At 42.6% G+C, this 20000-nt stretch overlaps 2 protein-coding genes across 5 annotated transcripts in view; one reads left to right on the top strand and one right to left on the bottom strand.

Annotated features, from left to right (window-relative positions):
• Positions 1-17566, top strand: part of LOC120056108 (protein SGT1 homolog) — a 52086-nt gene extending 34520 nt beyond the window's left edge. For 3 of the 4 annotated variants that reach the window (XM_039004282.1, XM_039004280.1, XM_039004285.1), the window contains 3 exons: positions 16556-16646; positions 16785-16957; positions 17056-17566. In XM_039004282.1, the coding sequence (XP_038860210.1) occupies positions 16556-16646; positions 16785-16957; positions 17056-17157 (366 nt within the window). In that variant the 3' untranslated portion in view covers positions 17158-17566. Of the gene's footprint in view, positions 1-16555; positions 16647-16784; positions 16962-17055 lie in introns of all 4 variants that reach the window. The other variant, XM_039004281.1, reaches the window with a different exon arrangement.
• Positions 17567-18543: 977 nt separating this feature from the next.
• LOC120055637 (leukocyte cell-derived chemotaxin 1-like) overlaps positions 18544-20000 on the bottom strand; it is a 27026-nt gene continuing 25569 nt past the window's right edge. Inside the window, exon 7 of the mRNA XM_039003526.1 lies at positions 18544-19297. Within this exon, the coding sequence (XP_038859454.1) occupies positions 19073-19297 (225 nt within the window). The 3' untranslated portion in view covers positions 18544-19072. The remainder of the gene's footprint in view (positions 19298-20000) is intronic.

The following is a 20000-nucleotide window of genomic DNA, read 5'->3' as shown; positions in this document are numbered from 1 at the left end:
CGAAAAGGGGCTAAAAGAATGTTAAATAAAATGAAAGAAGGCATACTTCACCAGCACCACTCCGAAAGAGCGTCAGAGGCTGGCGAACTATCGTCAAATGACAGGCGAAGCGTACTATATTGTTTCAGACGGCAATCTATCCCCACTCTTCCAAGAAGAAAGTGACGTAGTTCTGTGCTGCGATAGGGCTGTTTGAACTAGGGCTTAGAAGTGAAGATAGACACACACATGCTCAGAAATTACACTTAACACTCTTGTGCTGTCTTCACAGAATCTTTCCGAAGTTGTCCTGTAAATGTGTGCGTTATGAGTGTGTGTCTCACATCTGTCAGTTCGGACCTCCTCCCTCATCGGCTATGACAGACATTCTAACACGCGGGGTTGTCACGACAACATGAAGCCAGTTACACACCAGAGTGTTTGATCAGAACGGAAGGGTAAACACACACACTCCAAACTCATCTTGTCTCTGTGAATAGATAACATACAACCGCCCTCCCTGTAATTTCCATGCCTGTCAGCCTCCCTAACCAGACTGTATTTTTATTTGATAAGTTGCTTTTTAAATTCTTCTCTGCTGTAATCTGAAGTAGGGGCTGCCATGCGACCCGAATGCAGTTAATAAACCCTAAAGGAAAACCCCTACAGTATAGCCAGTGGTTACCAACCTTTTTGGTTACTGTACCACCAACTGAATTTTGCTCTGCCTGGATACCCCAGAAGTACCCCCCTCGTGCATTTTACCAGTAGGTATATGGTCTCATGAGTCTTCTCAAGTACCCCCTGTGGATAGGCCAAGTACACCCAGGGGTCCTAGTAGCCCTGGTTGGGAATCACTGGTATAGCTTATAAAATAATGTGTGCCTCTTTGAGCTGTTATTTTGACTCTTCAGACAGTCACAAATTTCATAGGCCTATGCACAATTCAATACATGGGCATCTCTGTCAGACATGAATGCTGTTAACAATTCAGAGAGGCATGAGGGAAAATTTCCCTATCTTCACATGTCCTAGACCCTAGGCTATTTTTATTTCCAGTTCCAATCCCACTGAAACCCCAAATTCTGACTCGTGTCTCAACTAAAAATTCCTAACTTTATTCTGTAATCTATAGGTTGCATAATCAAAGCACGTCGCTCGCTTATGTGAAAGGGAAATGGGGATACGTAGTCAGTTGTACAACTGAATACCTTCAACTGAAATGTGTCTTACACATTTAACCCATCCCCTAAATTACCGCTCTAATATTTCCCCCTTCTGTGCTGTCTCGTACTTCTTGCCCATGAGAGCTTCAGTAGGTGTGAGCAACAAACGGTACGAGAGTAGGTATGGCTATTTTTAAAACAATTGGTCCCCGTTAAGATACCTTGAACTATTCCCGCTCTTCATCTCCCCGTTATTCATGAGCTGATCTGATATCTGTATAAATATTGGAGATATTCTGTAATTCATTTGAAGGTTATCAAGCAAGCTTAGCAACTTTGGGCAGTTGACGTTTGTTTGACTGCCATTACAAAGTTTCTATGATTCAACAATGTCATTGTCAATCAAAGATAGTAAACTATATCATATCTAAATATCTGTTTAATTTTCCCTGAAATCTTTAAATAGTGTCGCAGCCAAGGTGGTGGTGGCCCCTCTTATTTGGCGAGAACCAAATAATATCATACCTTGGTTCCATACATATTTGCCCATGGAAGAAGTGGTCAGAAAGTGACTTTTTTATACCGTACCATACCATGAGACATCCAGGTCTTCAATGGAAAAGATAAACGGTTGAGTTAGGTGTCATTTTAAAGCTTACAAACAGGGTTGTCAAAGTAATTTATTAAAGAAAAAAACATCTTCATATTAGCATGTGTTGTAGCTAAGACCCTACTTTATAACATCTGAGGTTTTTGTGTGGTGCCCGCCATTGGTTAAGACACTTCTACTTGGTCACAATCCCGGATCCGGGAGCACCCCCATCAGTAAAAAAGCTGACTAGCATAGCCTAGCATAGCGTCACAAGTAAATACTAGCATCTAAATATCATTAAATCACAAGTCCAAGACACCAGATGAAAGATACACATCTTGTGAATCCAGCCATCATTTCTGATTTTTAAAATGTTTTACAGGGAAGACACAATATGTAAATCTATTAGCTAACCACGATAGCAAAAGACACAACTTTTTTTTTTTCACCATTTTTTTCCTGCATAGGTAGCTATCACAATTTCGACCAAATAAAGATATAAATAGCCACTAACCAAGAAACAACTTCATCAGATGACAGTCTGATAACATATTTATTGTATAGCATATGTTTTGTTAGAAAAATGTGCATATTTCAGGTATAAATCATAGTTTACCATTGCAGCCACCATCACAACTCTCACCAAAGCAACTAGAATAACTACAGAGACCATCGTGTATTACCTAAATACTCATCATAAAACATTTCTGAAAAATACACAGCGTACAGCAAATGAAAGACAAAGATCTTGTGAATCCAGCCAATATTTCAGATTTTTTAAGTGTTTTAAAGCGAAAACACAATATAGCATTATATTAGCTTACTACAATAGCCAACCACACAACAGCATTGATTCAGGCCAACAATAGCGATAACGAATAAACCAGCAAAAGATATACATTTTTTCACTAACCTTCTCAAACTTCTTCAGATGACAGTCCTATAACATCATATTACACAATACATATAGAGTTTGTTCGAAAATGTGCATATTTAGCGGCACAAATCGTGGTTATACAATGAGAAAAGTAGCCAAGCTGCCAACAATATGTCGGGAGAAATCTTGGGAGAGGCACCTAATCTAATCAGTAACTAATCCTAAACTTGACTAAAAAATACAGGTTGGACAGCAAATGAAAGATACATTAGTTCTTAATGCAATCGCTGTGTTAGATTTTTAAAATTAACGTTACTACGACATACAGCGTGCGTTAAAGCGAGACCGCACCGAAATTAATGGCGGAATATGAGTTTAACATTTTTCAACAGAACAACGAATTAACATCATAAATAGTTCTTACTTTTTGATGAGCTCCCATCAGAATCTTGGGCAAGTTGTCCTTTGTCCAAAAGAATCGTTGCTCGGTTGTAGAATGTAGTCTTCAACGTTGGAATTAGCAGTAAACATTAGCCATGTGGCAAAGACGTGTCCAACTCACTATAACGCAGCACTAATAAATATCCGAAAATCGCAATATACTGATATAAACTGATATAACTCGGTTTAAAATAACAACATTATGATGTCTTTAACACCTATATCGAATAAAAACAGAGCCGGATATATCTAAGGGCTATAACGGGAGCTTTCTAGAACGACATCCAGAGGTCCTTTTTGCGTCATGGCGAAGAGAAGAAAGGAAGGACCCCACGTTGCCAGCCCATTTATAAGCTCTCAGATCTGCCCAGCAACTCCATTTCAATTCTCACTATTCGCTGACATCCAGGGGAAGGCGTATGCAGTGCATCTCAACCAATAGAAGACAGGCAAATTAATAAACCGACCTCAGAACAGCCAGCAGAATTCAGCATTCTCACATCCTCATAGGAAAATTGCTCCAACTCCAGTTCTGTTTTACTCACAGATATAATTCAAACGGTTTTAGAAACTAGAGAGTGTTTTCTATCCAATAGTAATAATAATATGCATATTGTACGAGCAAGAATTGAGTACGAGGCAGTTTAATTTGGGAACTAAATTATTACAAAGTGCAAACAGCACCCCCTATTGAGAAAAGGACAAAACATGCTCATGAATACAGGGTGGGTGTCATTTCAATCATAGGTCCATTCTATGAATTCTATTTCTCTTCAGACCATCTCTTCAGACCACTGCACTTTAGCTGGTACACCATTGACATTTAAATGTATTTAAATTTAACTTCTAATTACTTCCACAAAGATGGCCGCCAGTCCACCCACTGTCGAATATCAATTTAAAGACTTTAATGAGAAAATCATTTTTTTAAATGTGTGAACCTCTGACCATCTTCGCTGTACCATTTGAAATGTCATACGTGACACCCACCCTGTATGTAAGAGCATGTTGTGTATCAACCGATGGCAGGCACAACAACAAAACTCAATGTAAAAGGGGGTCCAATTTACAACATAGTTTACACGTTTTTTGATAATTCATGTTTAAGGTTAAAATAAATAAATTTGTATTTAACTTTTTTAATCAAATTATAAAATAGTTTGAAAAACCTGTTTGTAGGCTTTTAAATTATATCAACCTCAACCATTTATCTTTTCCAGTGATGAAGACATTCATGTTTTATGATTAGTGCTGAGCGATTAACTGAAATCTTGGTTATTTTGGGGGGTTTTAAACAACTAATTGACAGAAATCGGTTAAATTATTTGAATTCCATTTGTTTTTTTCTGAGCTGAATGTGCACATTGCACAGGTTCTCTTAAGATAAATCAAATCAAGCCCAAACTGTGCTATGTAGTAGGGAGTAGTAGTTTCCAACAAGCCAATATTATACATAGTTTAGGGCAGAAAAAGTGGTAACTAACGACAATTACCATAATCCATTACACCTGCTACATTAGGTTAGTGTGTGGCAGACACGGAGGGAGAGAAGAGAGAAATGCACAATCGAGAGGGATAGAGAGCAGTTGCTTTGAGGCATCTCTACCTGAAGAGACATGCTCTAAGTGATTGATAGTTGGTATTCAGCAGTCATAAAAGTAGGGCTGGGAATTGGCAGGGACCTCACGATACGATATTATCACGATTCTTATTGCCGATACGATATGTATTGCGATTCTCACGATTCTAAAAATATTGCGATACGATACTGATTTTTATTGCGATTTGACGTTCCAAACAGATTGCTTACCATATGTCGGCTGCAGAGGGATGAGAGAGCCATGAGAAAATGAGTTTTGATCAGTCATGGCAGTAAAAGTGCTGAAAACAAATTGTATTCCTATTTTTTTTTTAAATGGTGAACAATCTATGAAGGATAAATACTGCCGTTTTGGTGTAGGTACAGCCAACTGGCGCAAAAATAATATTGAGATTTTGTTTTTAAAGCGATACGGTATGTAACTATCGATTTTGTTTTTCACCCATCACTACATAAAAGTATGCCTTATTTAATTTGAAAAACTATTAAATAGTGACTTTGTCAGACAGCATAGGCAGCAGCTCTATAGAGATGATGACTTGGATATAAATAATAGTTATCAAATTGAACAAGTGTAATATACACAACAACTTAAATATTTAATTAAAGTCATGAATAAATTATGGTTAATAAGTGATAAGCAGCAATGGGCAGTCACTACCATATGACTTTTATTAATAGTAAAAAATTATGCTGTAACAGAATAAAACACAACATGCCACTGACTGAGCAAAGCCAGAGTTTTTATGTACAGTTGAAATCGGAAGTTTACATATACTTAGGTTGAAGTCATTAGGTCGTTTTTCAACCACTCCACAAATGTATTGTTAACAAACTATAGTTTTGTCAAGTTGGTTAGGACATCTACTTTGTGCATAACACACATAGTTTTTCCAAAAATTGTTTACGGACAGATTATTTCACTTATAATTCACTGTATCACAATTCCAGTGGGTCAGAAGTTTACATACACTAAGTTGACTGTGCCTTTAAACAGCTTGGAAAAGTCCAGAAAATGATGTCATGGCTTTGGATGCTTCTGAAAGGCTAATTGACATAATGTGAGTCAATTGGAGGTGTACCTGTGAGTGTATTTCAAGGCCTACCTTCAAACTCAGTGCCTCTTTGCTTGACATCATGGGAAAATCAAAAGAAATCGGCCAAGACCTCAGAAAAACAATTGTAGACCTCCACAAGTCTGGTTCATCCTTGGGAGCAATTTCCAAATGCCTGAAGGTACCACATTCATCTGTACAAACAGTAGTATGCAAGTATAAACACCATGGAACTACGCAGCCATCATACCGCTCAGGAAGGAGATGCGTTCTGTCTCCTAGAGATGAGCGTACTTTGGTGCGAAAAGTGCAAATCAATCCCAGAACAACAGCAAATGACCCAGAATATGCTGGTGGAAACTATTACAAAAGTATCTATATCCTTAGTAAAATGAGTCCTATATCGACATAACCTGAAAAGCCGCTCAGCAAGGAAGAAGCCACTGCTCCAAAACCGGCATAAAAAAGCTACACTACGGTTTACAACTGCACATGGGGACAAAGATCGTACTTTTTGGAGAAATGTCCTCTGGTCTGATGAAACAAAAATAGAACTGTTTGACCATAGTTATCATCGTTATGTTTGGAGGAAACGGGGGAATGCTTGCAAGCCAAGAACACCATCCCAACCGTGAAGCACGGGTGGCAGCATCATGTTGTGGGGGTGCTTTGCTGCAGGAGGGACTGGTGCACTTCACAAAATAGATGGCATCATGAGGAACAAAAATTATGTGGATATACACTGCTCAAAAAAATAAAGGGAACACTTAAACAACACAATGTAACTCCAAGTCAATCACACTTCTGTGAAATCAAACTGTCCACTTAGGAAGCAACACTGATTGACAATAAATTTCACATGCTGTTGTGCAAATGGAATAGACGAAAGGTGGAAATTATAGGCAATTAGCAAGATACCCCCAATAAAGGAGTGGTTCTGCAGGTGGTGACCACAGACCACTTCTCAGTTCCTATGCTTCCTGGCTGATGTTTTGGTCACTTTTGAATGCTGGCGGTGCTTTCACTCTAGTGGTAGCATGAGACGGAGTCTACAACCCACACAAGTGGCTCAGGTAGTGCAGCTCATCCAGGATGGCACATCAATGCGAGCTGTGGCAAGAAGGTTTGCTGTGTCTGTCAGCGTAGAGGAGTAGTGAAAAGGGAATAAAGGGAATAACGTCAAATACAGGCCTAGATTCTACCATAAAACAAACAAGGCCTATAAGAAAAAGGTCATGATGTATGGAGGCGCTACCAGGAGACAGGCCAGTACATCAGGAGACGTGGAGGAGGCCGTAGGAGGGCAACAACCCAGCAGCAGGACACAACTTCATCACTACTTTTATTTATGAGAGGTATTGACATGTTGAAGGCACCGAGCTGTCTGTCTAAACTACTGGCGCACAGCTCGGACACTCATGCATACCCCACAAGGGGTCTCTTTACAGTCCCCAAGTCCACAACATACTATGGGAGGCACACAGTACTACATAGAGCCATGACCACATGGAACTCTATTCCACATCAAGTAACTGATGTAAGCAGTAAAATTTGATTTAAAAAAACACCTTATGGAACAGCGGGGACTTTGAAGCAACACAAACATTTGGCACAGACACATACACACACACACAATAACATACACACTATACATACACATGGATTTAGCAATGTAGATATGTGGTAGTGGTGGAGTAGGGGCCTGAGGGCACACAGTGTGTTGTGAAATCTGTGAATGTATTGTAATGTTTTAAAGTTCTATAAACTGCCTTAATTTTGATGGACCCCAGGAAGAGTAGCAGCAGCTAATGGGGATCCATAATAAATACAAAATACAAATACCCACATAATGCATAGTGCATTAAATGTTTTAAAAAATGATCAAAACCGTTATTGTATTTTTATTATTTTATAATCGAACCGACAAAAAGCACTAATCGCTCAGCACTACTCATGGTATGGTGGGGTATGCAAATAGGTCAACTTTGAGCAGCTTTATCTCTTAAATGTTTTGGCGCTCAGGTCCAAAAAGTCACTTTCTGAGCACTTGTACAATGAGCAAATATGTATGGAATGTTTTGTTCAAATCAAAATGGGTGCTGTCAAAAAGTGATTGAAATCAAATGGATTCACCTGTGTGTGTATATGCAAGCATATGTGTACTTGTGTTAAACATACTGTCTGGGGGTTGTGTGTTTGTCTGCGAGTGGAAGACTGGGTGCGTATGGCAAGGCGGAATGTGACTGGGGCAAGAGCACATGGGACTAGTACATGGGACACAGGGACTCAACTCTGACAGGCAGGGGGTACGAGTTGTGCTTGTGCGTGTTGCTCAGTATGGCCCCTGGGAGCAGTGACTGTGCTGTCACATCCCTTTAAGAAGCAGCGCCTAGCCCGTCACACACGCACGCGCACAAATAGGCACACGCTGCCTCCACAAAGGCTCTCTCTGCCTTGTCTCTCTCCCTCAGTCTCCCAGCCCATTCCCATGCACTGTCCATTAAGGTTGACTAGGTCTGTGTTTGCAGAAAGATCTTGGTGGAAGTAGCAAATGGGTTGTTCCATATCATTTCAGCAAGCCATGACACCCACCATTTCAGATCGTTCTGAGATCATTTCTGTAGTTTGAAACTGATCATATTAGTATTCCTGCAACATTATTTTGTTGAAATATAATTGTATTTCTAATAAATTAAGCTAATTGATTCCACCCAAATTGGCCATTTTAATTTGTAGGATTCATACAGGCGGCAGGTAGCTTAGTGGTTAGAGCTTTGGGCCAGTAATCGTAAGGTTGCTAGATCGAATCCCCACTGTTCTTAGGCCGTCATTGTAAATAAGAATTTGTTCTTAACTGACTTGCCTAGTTAAATAAAGGTTAAATAAAAAATATAATATTCAATAAATATGGTACCTAACATCCCATTTGGACCAAACTTTTTTTTCAAACAATGAGTGAGACATGAAGATTCTAAATAATAAATGGACAAAAGCCAGGATGTTTACCGATTACCAGGATGTGTACTCAGAGAATGCGATGACCAGCTGGAAAATGTCTTAACTGACATTTTCAACCTCTCCCTGACCCAGTCTGTAATACCTACAGTTGAAGTCGGAAGTTTACGTACACCTTAGCCAAATGCATTTAAATGTTTTCCACAATTCCTGACATCTAATCCTAGTAAAAATTCCCTGTCTTAGATCAGTTAGGATCACCACTTTATTTTAAGAATGTGAAATGTCAGAATAATATGAGAGAATTATTTATTTCAGCTTTTATTTCTTTCATCACATTCCCAGTGGGTCAGAAGTTTACATACACTCAATTAGAATTTGGTAGCATCGCCTTTAAATTGTTTTACTTGGGTCAAACATTTCAGGTAGCCTTCCACAAGCTTCCCACAATAAGTTGGGTGAATTTTGGCCCATTCCTCCTGACAGAGCTGGTGTAACTGAGTCAGGTTTATAGGCCTCCTTGCTCGCACAAGCTTTTTCAGTTCTGCACACAAATGTTCTATAGGATTGAGGTCAGGGCTTTGTGAAGGCCACTCCAATACCTTGACTTTGTTGTCCTTAAGCCATTTTGCCACAACTTTGGAAGTATGCTTGGGGTCATTGTCCATTTGGAAGACCCATTTGCCAACAAGCTTTAACTTCCTGACTGATGTCTTGAGATGTTGCTTCAATATATATCCACATCATTTTCGGTCCTCATGATGCCATCTATTTGTGAAGTGCACCAGCCCCTCCTGCAGCAAAGCACCCCCACAACATGATGCTGCCACCCCCGTGCTTCACGGTTGGGATGGTGTTCTTCGGCTTGCAAGCGTCCCCGTTTCCTCCAAACATAATGATGGTCATTATGGCCAAACAGTTCTATTTTTGTTTCAACAGACCAGGGGACATTTCTCCAAAAAGTATGATCTTTGCCCCCATGTGCAGTTGCAAACCGTAGTCTGGCTTTTTTATGGCGGTTTTGGAGCAGTGGCTTCTTCCTTGCTGAGCGGCCTTTCAGGTTATGTCGATATAGGACTCATTTTACTATGGATATAGATCATTTTGTAATTGTTTCCTCCAGCATCTTCTGGGTCCTTTGCTGTTGTACTTGGATTGATCTGCACTTTTCGCACCAAAGTACGTTCATCTCTAGGACACAGAACGTGTCTCCTTCCTGAGCGGTATGACGGCTGCGTAGTTCCATGGTGCTTATACTTGCGTACTATTGTTTGTACAGATGAATGTGGTACCTTCAGGCTTTTGGAAATTGCTCCCAAGGATGAACCAGACTTGTGGAGGTCTACAATTGTTTTTCTGAGGTCTTGGCTGATTTCTTTTGATTTTCCCATGACGTCAAGCAAAGAGGCACTGAGTTTGAAGGTAGGCCTTGAAATACACTCACAGGTACACCTCCAATTGACTCACATTGTCAATTAGCCTATCAGAAGCGTCCAAAGCCATGACACAATTTTATGGACTTTTCCAAGCTGTTTAAAGGCACAGTCAACTTAGTGTATGTAAACTTCTGACCCACTGGAATTGTGATACAGTGAATTAATCTGTAAACAATTTTTGGAAAAATTATTTGTGTCATGCACAATGTAGATGTCCTAACCAACTTGCCAAAACTATAGTGTGTTAACAAGAAATTTGTGGAGTGGTTGAAAAACGAGTTTTAATGACTCCAACCTAAGTATATGTAAAATTCTGACTTCAACTGTACATGTTTCAAGCAGACCACCATAGTCCCTGTGCCCAAGAACGTCAAGGTTACCTGTCTAAATGACCATCTAGCACTCTCATCTGTAGCCAGGAAATGCTTTGAAAGGCTGGTTATGGCTCACATCAAGACCATCGTCCCAGACACCTTAGACCCACTCCAATTCGCATTCCACTTAACATTGCTCTTTCCCACCTGGACAAAAGGAACACCTATGTGAGAATGCTGTTCATTGACTACAGCTCAGCATTCAACAACCTTGTACCCTCCAAGCTCATCACTAAACTAAAGACCCTGGGATTAAACATCTCCCTTTGCAACTGCACTTCCTGATGGGCCACCCCAGGTGGTGAGGGTAGGCAACAACACATCCGCCACGCTGACTCTCAACACGGGGGTTCCCCTCAGGTGCATGCTTAGTCCCCTCCTGTACTCCCTGTTAACGCACGATTGAGTGGCCGCACATGACTCCAACTGCATCATTGTTTGTAGACAACACGAAGGTGGTAGGCTTGATCACGGACGACGATGAGACCACCTACAGGGAGGTGGTCAGATACCTGGCAGTGTGGTGCCAGGACAACAATCTCCCTCAATGTCAGCAAGACAAAGGAGCTGATCGAGGTCTACAGGAAACGGAGGGCCAAGCATGCCCCCATCCACATCGACAGGGCTTTTGGGGAACCGGTTGAGAGCTTCAATTTCTGCGGTGTCCACATCATTATGAAACTCATGGTCCACACACATCAACACAGTCGTGAAGAGGGCACGACAACGCCTCTTCCCCCTCAAGAGGCTGAAATGATTCAGCATGGTTCCTCAAATCCTCAAAGTTCTACAGCTGCACCATTGTATGGCAACTATTTGGCATCCGACCGCAATGTGCCACACAGAGTAATGTTATTGGCCCAGTACATCACTGGGGCCGAGCTCCCTTGCATCCAGAACCTCTATACCAGGTGGTGTCCGAGGAAGGCTGTGAAAATTATTAAAGACTGTTCTCCCTGCCACCGCACGGCAAGCGGTACTGATGCACCAAGTCTGGAACCAACAGGACAGTGAACAGTTTCTACCCCTAAGCTATAAGACAGCTTAGTAGTTAGTCATAGTTAACCAATAACTACCCGGAAGATCTGCATTGATCCTTTTTGCACTAATCTCTTTTCACTCATCACATACGCTGCTGTTACTGTTAATTATCTATCTGGTTGCCTATTCACTTTATCCCTACCTATATGTACATATCTACCTCAATCGACTCGGTACTGGTACCCTGTGTATATAGCCACGTTATCGTTAATCATTATGTATTATTTTTATATTTATTAGTGTTATTTGTATATATTTTTCGTCCCTTTTTTTACTACACTGAAAAAAATATAAACGCAACATGCAACAATTTTAAATATTTTACTGAGTTACAGTTCATATAAGAAGATTAGTCAATTGAAATTAATTCATTGGGCCCTAATCTATTGATTTCACATGACTGGGAATACAGATATGTATCTGTTGGTCATAGAAACCTTTAATAAAAAGTTTGGGCGTGGATCAGAAAACCAGTCCTTATCTGGTGTGACCACCCGACCATTTGCCTCGCCATTTGTGACATATCTCCTTTGCGTAGTTGATCAGGCTGTTGATTGTGGCCTGTGGCATGTTGTCCCACTCTTCTTCAATGGCTGTGCAAAGTTGCTGGATATTGGCGGTAACTGGAACATCCTGTCGTGAGCATCCCAAACATGCTCAAGGGTGACATGTCTGAGTATGCAGGCCATGGAAGAACTGGGACATTTTCAGCTTCCAGGAATTGTGTACAGATCCTTGCCACATGGAGCTGTGCATTATCATGCTGAAACATGAGGTGATGACATCGGATGAATGGCTAGACAATGAGCCTCAGGGTCTTGTCACGGTATTCAAATTGTGCATTACAATTGCCATAGATAATATGCAATTGTGTTGTCTGTAGCTTATGCCTGCCCACTCTGTTCACAACGTTGACATCTGCAAACCGCTCGCCGATAGGACACCACACGTTGTCTGCCATCTGCCCGGTACAGTTGAAACCAGGATTTAAATGTGAAGAGTACACTTCTCCAGCGTGCCAGTGGCCATCGAAGTTGAGCATTTGCCCATTGAAGTCTGTTATGACGTTGAACTGCGGTCAGGTCAAGACTCTGGTGAGGACGAGAACCACGCAGATGAGCTTCCGTGAGATGTTTTCTGGCAGTTTGTGCAGAAATTCTTCAGTTGTGCAAACCCACAGTTTCATCAGCTATCCGGGTGGCTGGTCTCAGACGATACCGCAGGTGAAGAAGCCGGATGTGGAGGTCCTGGGCTGGCGTGATTACACTTGGTCTGCGATTGTATGTACTGCCAAATTCTCTAAAATGACGGAGGTAGTTTATGATGGAGAAATTCATATTCAATTCTCTGGTGGACATTCATGCAGTCAGCATGCCAATTGCATGCTACCTCAACTTGAATTTCTGTGGCATTGTATTGTGTGACAAAACAAATTGTCACACAATACCCCATAATGACAAAGCGAAAACAGGTTTTTAGGCATTTTTGCAAATGTATTAAAAATAAAAAACAATACCTTATTTACATAATTATGGTCAGGGAGGTGACCAAGAACCCGATGGTCAGTCTGACAGAGCTCCAGAGTTCCTCTGTGGAGATGGGAGAACCTTCCAGAAGGACAACCAACTCTCAACCAGCACTCCACCAATCAGGCCTCAATCAGCACTCCACCAATCAGGCCAATCAGGACTTTAATCAGATGGAAGCCACTCCTCAGTAAAGGCACATGACCACCCACTTGGAGTTTGCCAAAAGGAATCTAAAGACTCTCAGACCATGAGAAACAAGATTCTCTGGTCTGATGAAACCAAGATTGGACTCTTTGGCCTGAATGCCAAGCGTCACGTCTGGAGGAAACCTGGCACCATCCCTACGGTGAAGCATGGTGGTGGCAGCATGCTGTGTGGATGTTTTGCAGCAGGAAGGACTGGGAGACTAGTCAGGATTGAGGGAAAGATGACCAGAGCAAAGTACAGAGAGATCCTTGATGAAAACCTGCTTCAGAGCTCCCAGGACCTCAGACTTGGGCAAAGGTTCACCTTCCAACAGGAAAATGACCCTAAGCACACAGCCAAGACAATGCAGGAGTCGCTTTGGGACAAGTCTCTGAATGTCCTTTAGTGGCCCGGCCAGAACCCAATCAAACATCTCTGGAGAGACCTGAAAATAGCTGTGCAGCAATGCTCACAATCCAACCTGACAGAGCTGCGAGGATCTGCAGAGTTGAATGGGAGAGCCTCCCCAAATACAGGTGTGCCAAGCTTGTAGAGTCATACCCAAAAAGAATCCAGGCTGTAATCGCTGCCAAAGGTTCCTCAAGAAAGTACTGAATAAAGGGTCTGAGTACTTATGTAAATGTCATATTTCAGGTTTATTTTTTTAGCAAAAAATATAATTGTTTTTTGCTTGTGTGTAGATTAAGAAAAGCAAAAACTATTTAATCAATTTTAGAATAAGGCCCGTAATGTAACAATTTGGAAAAAGTCAAGGGATCTGAATAATTCCAAATGCACTGTACTATGAAGAACATTGAAGGTCAACGTGGAGGGTTCCATCAATCAATCAATCAACTGTATTTTATATAGCCCTTTCTCACAAAGTTGTCTCAAAGTGCTTAAGAGATACCCAGCCTAAAACCCCAAAGAGTCAGCAATGCAGAAGCACAGTGGCCAGGAAAAACTCCCCATTAAGGCAGGAACCTAGGAAGAAACTTGGAGAGGAACCAGGTTCCTAGGGGTGGCCAGTCCTCTTCTGGCTGTTCCCGGGTGGAAATATTTAGAGTACATGTGTGGCCATAAAGCCAGATTGTTTTTCAAGATGTTTTCAAATGTTCATAGATGACCAGCAGGGTCAAATAATGGCCATGGTGGCCATGGAGGTTGCAATTGTGGACAGCAGTTGAACATGGGTCAGTCAGTCCTAATATTTGAGATACTTTTGGTCATGTGGTGTATGTGGACATTCCAAATCATGGGCATTAATATGGAGTATGTCCCCCCTTTTGCTGCTATAAGAGCCTCCACTCTTCTGGGAAGGCATTCCACTAGATGTTGGAACATTACTGCGGGGACTTGCTTCCATTCAGCCATGAGCAATAGTGAGGTTGGGCACTGATGTTGTGCGATTAGGCCTGGCTCGCATTCAGCGTTCCAATTCATCCAAAAGGTGTTTGATGGGGTTGAGGTCAGGGCTCTGTGCAGCTAGTCAAGTTCTTCCACACTGATCTCGACAAACCATTTCTGTATGGACCTCGCTTTGTGCACAGTGGCATTGCAATGCTGAAACAGGAAAGGGCCTTCCCCAAATTGTTGCCACAAATCTGGAAGAACAGAATTGTCTATAATGTCATTTGCTGTAGCTTTTAAGATTTCCCTTCACTAGCCTGAATCATAAAAAACAGCTACAGACCATTATTCCTCCTCCACCAAACTTTACAGTTGGCACTATGCATTGAGGCAGGTAGCGTTCTCCTGGCATCCGCCAAACCCAGATTCGTCCGTCGCACTGCCAGGTGGTGAAGCGTGATTCATCAGTATTCTGAAGTCCAATGGCGGTGAGCATTACACCACTCCAGCCAACGTTTGGCATTGCGGATGGTGAACTTAGGCTTGTGTGCGGCTGCTCAGCAATGGAAACCCATTTCATGAAGCTCCCAACGAACAGTTATTGTGTTGACGTTGCTTCCAGAAGCAGTTTGGAACTCGGTAGTGAGTGGACAGACAATGTTAATGTGCTATGCGCTTCAGCACTTGGTGGTCCAGTTCTGTGAGATTCTGTGGCCTACCACTTCGCGGCTGAGCCCTTGTGGCTCCTTGAAGTTTCCACTTTACGATAACAGCACTTACAGTTGACCGGGGAAGCTCTAGCATGTTGCAAAGGGGGCATCATGACGGTACCACTGCTCTTCAGTCACACAGCTCTTCAGTACGAGCCATTCTACTGCCAATGTTTCTCTATCGAGATTGCATGGCTGTGAGCTCAATTTTATACACCTGTTAGCAAAAGATGGAGCTGAAATAGCCGAATGCACTAATTTGTCCACATACTTGTGTGTGTATGTAGTGTACCATTCTGTCCTAATAGAGTCGTATTGGGTTAGTGTTGAGCTCCTCTGTTAGCTCTGTAATCAGTGCTCTTGTCTGAATGTGTGTCCTCTGAGGCTCTGGCATCTTCTCCTGACACCTTCATGAATGAACAATCTCATCTCCCTGCCGAGCAGAAATGTTCTTTAATTGCGTCGACATGCCAGCGCATCCCCTACTCTATCAGACCGTCTCTGAACACACACACAGTTACTTACACACAAACAAACCTAAGATGACGGGGGTACTGGAGAACTCAGCAGATTGCATGTCCCACTGGTATGGGGCCTGTCACTGCAGCTCAGTGGGTGTGGATGGTGGCGGCTCTCCTCTCATCTTCTTGTCTCCTTTCTTCTCCGATGTAATGATCTGTCCCAAAATGTGTGCTCCTGCCGCTGTGATCGACAGAATGATAGCTCTCACCCACACACACCAGTATATTGAGCTGTGTTGATCACACGCACTCCGGCCCCTCAATCTGACAGACGTCTCGTTAGCGCTCTGTCTGGAAGATCTGGGTCTGCGCTGTGCCCCCGCATATCCCTGTGTGTCTGTCGTGAGCTGATCACACCACTAAGAGACTGGTGGGCTCTGTCTGAGCTACCATCTTCTGAACTTCTGTGTTGAGCCCTATTTAGACGTAACAACTACCTCTTCTCTCCCTCCGCTCTCATTCTTTCTCCCCGCTCTTTTACTGGCGTTCTTTCTCTGTCTTCTCTCTTTCTCTGTCTTCTCGCTTTCTCTTTGTCCTCTCGCTTTCTCTTTGTCCACTCGCTTTCTCTTTGTCCTCGCGCTCTCTCTTTCTGTCCTCGCGCTCTCTCTTTCTGTCCTCGTGCGCTCTCTTTCTGTCCTCGCTCGCTCTCTTTCTGTCCTCGCTCGCTCGCTCTCTTTCTGTCCTCGCTCGCTCGCTCTCTTTCTGTCCTCTCGCTCTCTATTCCCTCCTTCCCGCTCTCTTAGGTGGAGGTCAAGATGCAGAAGACAGAGGGGATCAGGTGGGAGAAGCTGGAGGGAGAGGGACAGGAGCCCAACGTCAAACACTTCATCCCCAGTCAGTTCCTCTCCGTCACACACACACACACACGTGCGCTCTCCACCTTTGCGCTCTCTCCCTTACACTAACATATAACAAATTCAGAACTGGTTTGTGGTACTGAAACCTTTTTAATGCGTGTGTGTTCCTGTGTAGACCAGTACCCGTCATCGTCTGCCTCCAGCCGTAACTGGGACAAGGTGGTGGGGGACATCAGTGAGGAGGAGAAGGAGAAGAAGCTGGAGGGAGACGCAGCGCTTAACGAACTCTTTCAACAAATCTACTGTGACGGCACTGACGAGGTCAAACGGGCCATGAACAAATCCTTCGTGGGTATGCACACACACGACGAGAGGAACGGAGAAAGATGTTTTTGTTTTAGCAGTACACAGTCAGTATCACTGACTCTCTTCTCCTCCCCCTGTAGATGGAGTCGGGTGGTACAGTCCTGAGCACCAACTGGACAGACGTTGGGAAGAGAACGGTAGAGATGAGCCCTCCTGATGACATGGAGTTTAAGAAGTACTGAAGAACACTCTCGCTCTCTGCCTCAAATGGATCGCCCATATCTCCTCTCCCCCGAATGGTGCTTAAAGTTAGTGAGGGAGATGAGTCTCCAGCTTCAGTGATATTGCTTTCTCCTTCTCTTTGCCTCCAATGGACATGTCCACTTTATTCCCCCAAACCCACCCCTCCCTCCACCTTCCAGTCCGTCTGTCAATATTTATGTCGTCCCATTCACCACTTGGAATGAATACAAAGTATGTGAAATGTTTTGATTTTTTGTTTGTTTTTTGTTATACTTGTATAAGAATTCTAGAATATTTTTCCACATCAGCAGCAATACAGTCATGCAATGGAAGTCGAATTTTAATTTCCTTTTCCTCAATGTGATTCAAACTTAAATGTAAATAAATTATTTTGTTTATGGATCACAATTCTTTGTTTCACTGTCTGTAATGTTGTCTAAGAGACCTGGGGCGTGTTCAGAAGGACAACAATTTTTAAACGTTCAGATAAACATATGTTAAGTACATCAAAGGAATCAAATCTGCTCTATTTGCTGCATTTTATCTGCAACGTTTGGCTACTGAAGGTGGCCCAAAAGAAAGCTAGCATCGTCAATCACCAATACCAAACACACCCATTCCTGTACTAATCTACTGTACTATATTACAGGGAGTAGACCTCATCCTCACACACTACACTCTGCTGCTCTCTGCTTTGAGTGGACGTTGCGTTAAGTGCAGGAGCATTAATATGGATTTAACTGCATCATCAGCCCTCACACTGAGTTAAGTGAAATAATACACACACCCCTTCCCTTCCTCACTGAGTTAAGTGTTAAATTCATTGCACATTGTTTCAGGTGTCATGGCGATCAAATGGCTTCGGTTAAAACTCTTAACTGCATCTCACGCACCCACACAGCCCCCTGCCTGAAGCTGCTCTACTAACATCAAAAGGAGTTAAGCACTTTGCATTGTGGGTAAGATCTCAGCATGACGGCTGCAGTCTTTAGTCTCATTAAACACTTCTAGAACTGGAACTCAGACATTAAAGCTTTCTAGATCTCTGAAACTCACTGCTGCTCTCAAAGTTTTTCACCTCATGGATCAACTAGTATATTTGACATATTAACTCCAGTGTGTTTGGCTGCATGCATGCTGTGTACGGTAGCATTCATCTCTGCTGTTGACCCAAACAGTACAGACTCATTTGCAACATACAGTTTGAAGGGCCGCTTATGTATTGAGGACAGTACATTGCTGAAGTAATGTGTTGCTATGCAATAAGAATGGCAAAAATGAATTATATATGTTTACTTAAAAAAAGGTTTATTCATTGAAATTGCACTTTGAAATAGTTATTTAATAGTTACTTTTGAGGAGAAATACAAAGCAAACATCACATGTTGTTAGTGGGCCCTACTTCTGGAGAAACGGTTAGGACAGCAACATTTCTCACTAGCATGATGAATACCTAAAGGCATGCACAGCTGACATACAGTCTAGTCCTCCAACTCATATTTCATAGAATACTTCTTACATTTATTTACACCAGAAAGCTAAAAGGAAAGGTGTTAGCTCTTTACATACACGTTTCCACAAATCATAACTATCACAGATCATATTATATATAATTGATATAAAATCTGTACTGATGTTACTTTGATATGTTTCGTTTAAGGTGACAAGATCAGACAGGATGATTTTGTTATCACGGGTATGTGGTATGAAAGAGTACTCTTTTCTAAAGAGTATTGTATGAGCATACATGTACTGTATGTCATATGGTATTGGCTGTGTGTATCTTATGATGGAAAACTGAATATCCTTGAATGATTCGTTTTTTCCCTCGCCCAAATCCACCTACCCTCTTCTCTCTCTACCCGCCTCTCCTTCTCTCTGGACTCTACCAGTCCAGGGCTGGTTGAGGGGTGTTTAGAGGATGCCCAGGATGCGTCCCACCCACCAGCGGCAGGGCATGATGACTCTGCAGGCTACCCTGCACCCGCGGTAGTGGAAGGGCCAGGGTTGGAACCCGCCCAGGGGCTCACAGATCCTCTGGCACTGGGTGTGGCTCCTCCGGCACTCCGTACAGCACACGCCCTGGTGGTCCAGCATGGGGTCAAAGGTCATGGTGCCCTCTTCGCCATCCAGGCCACGCTTTATGTTGAGTGAGAGGAACAGAAGGGGAGGAAAGGCAGATAGAGGGGAGAAGTAGGAGGATAGAGGGAGACAGAAAGGGAGTAAGGGGAGTGAGAGAGTGAAATACTGATAATAGCCACATTTTTCAACACCTCTCTAAACCCATTTATGTCTGTGTATAAATGTATAATGGGTTTCTGTGTAGAATTATATTTCTCATTCAATGATTTATCTCAAATGCAAACAGAGTATGGTTCTGTGTCTCTGGGAGTCTGGTTCTATTGGGAGTCTGGGGATGTCTGTTTCTCTCAGGGGAAGGAGAAGGAGGTGGAGCGGTGAGGATTAGGGGAAGTCTAGGGGTCTACACATGGACAGAGGGGCAGGAGGGGAGCAATTTACACTCCTGAAAGGCTCAATGGGACTTTAGTTTGGTATTCTAAAGGGGTTCATGAGGCGCAGACAGACTCGGCGTGACAAGCAAACACACACACACGCTCTGAGTGACAGGCGCACTCACATAATCACACACGGTCGGGGTGACATTGTGACCCCAACATCTGCTCCTGCTCACACAGCTGTGCATGCTGGGAGAGAGACGGGACCAAGACAGAAACCATTTGTCAGACACTCAACTGTTGACATAAGCGTGTGAACATAACATTATATATCTGAGAGAGGATGTGGTCTGGCTGTAAGAATAGGCCAATGGTAACACAGTCAA

Source organism: Salvelinus namaycush, chromosome 11 (genome assembly GCF_016432855.1).
Source record: "Salvelinus namaycush isolate Seneca chromosome 11, SaNama_1.0, whole genome shotgun sequence".
Classification (NCBI taxonomy): Eukaryota; Metazoa; Chordata; class Actinopteri; order Salmoniformes; family Salmonidae; genus Salvelinus; species Salvelinus namaycush.
The sequence above is the reverse complement of the archived record's forward strand: the minus strand, read 5'-3'. Positions and strand labels throughout refer to the sequence as shown.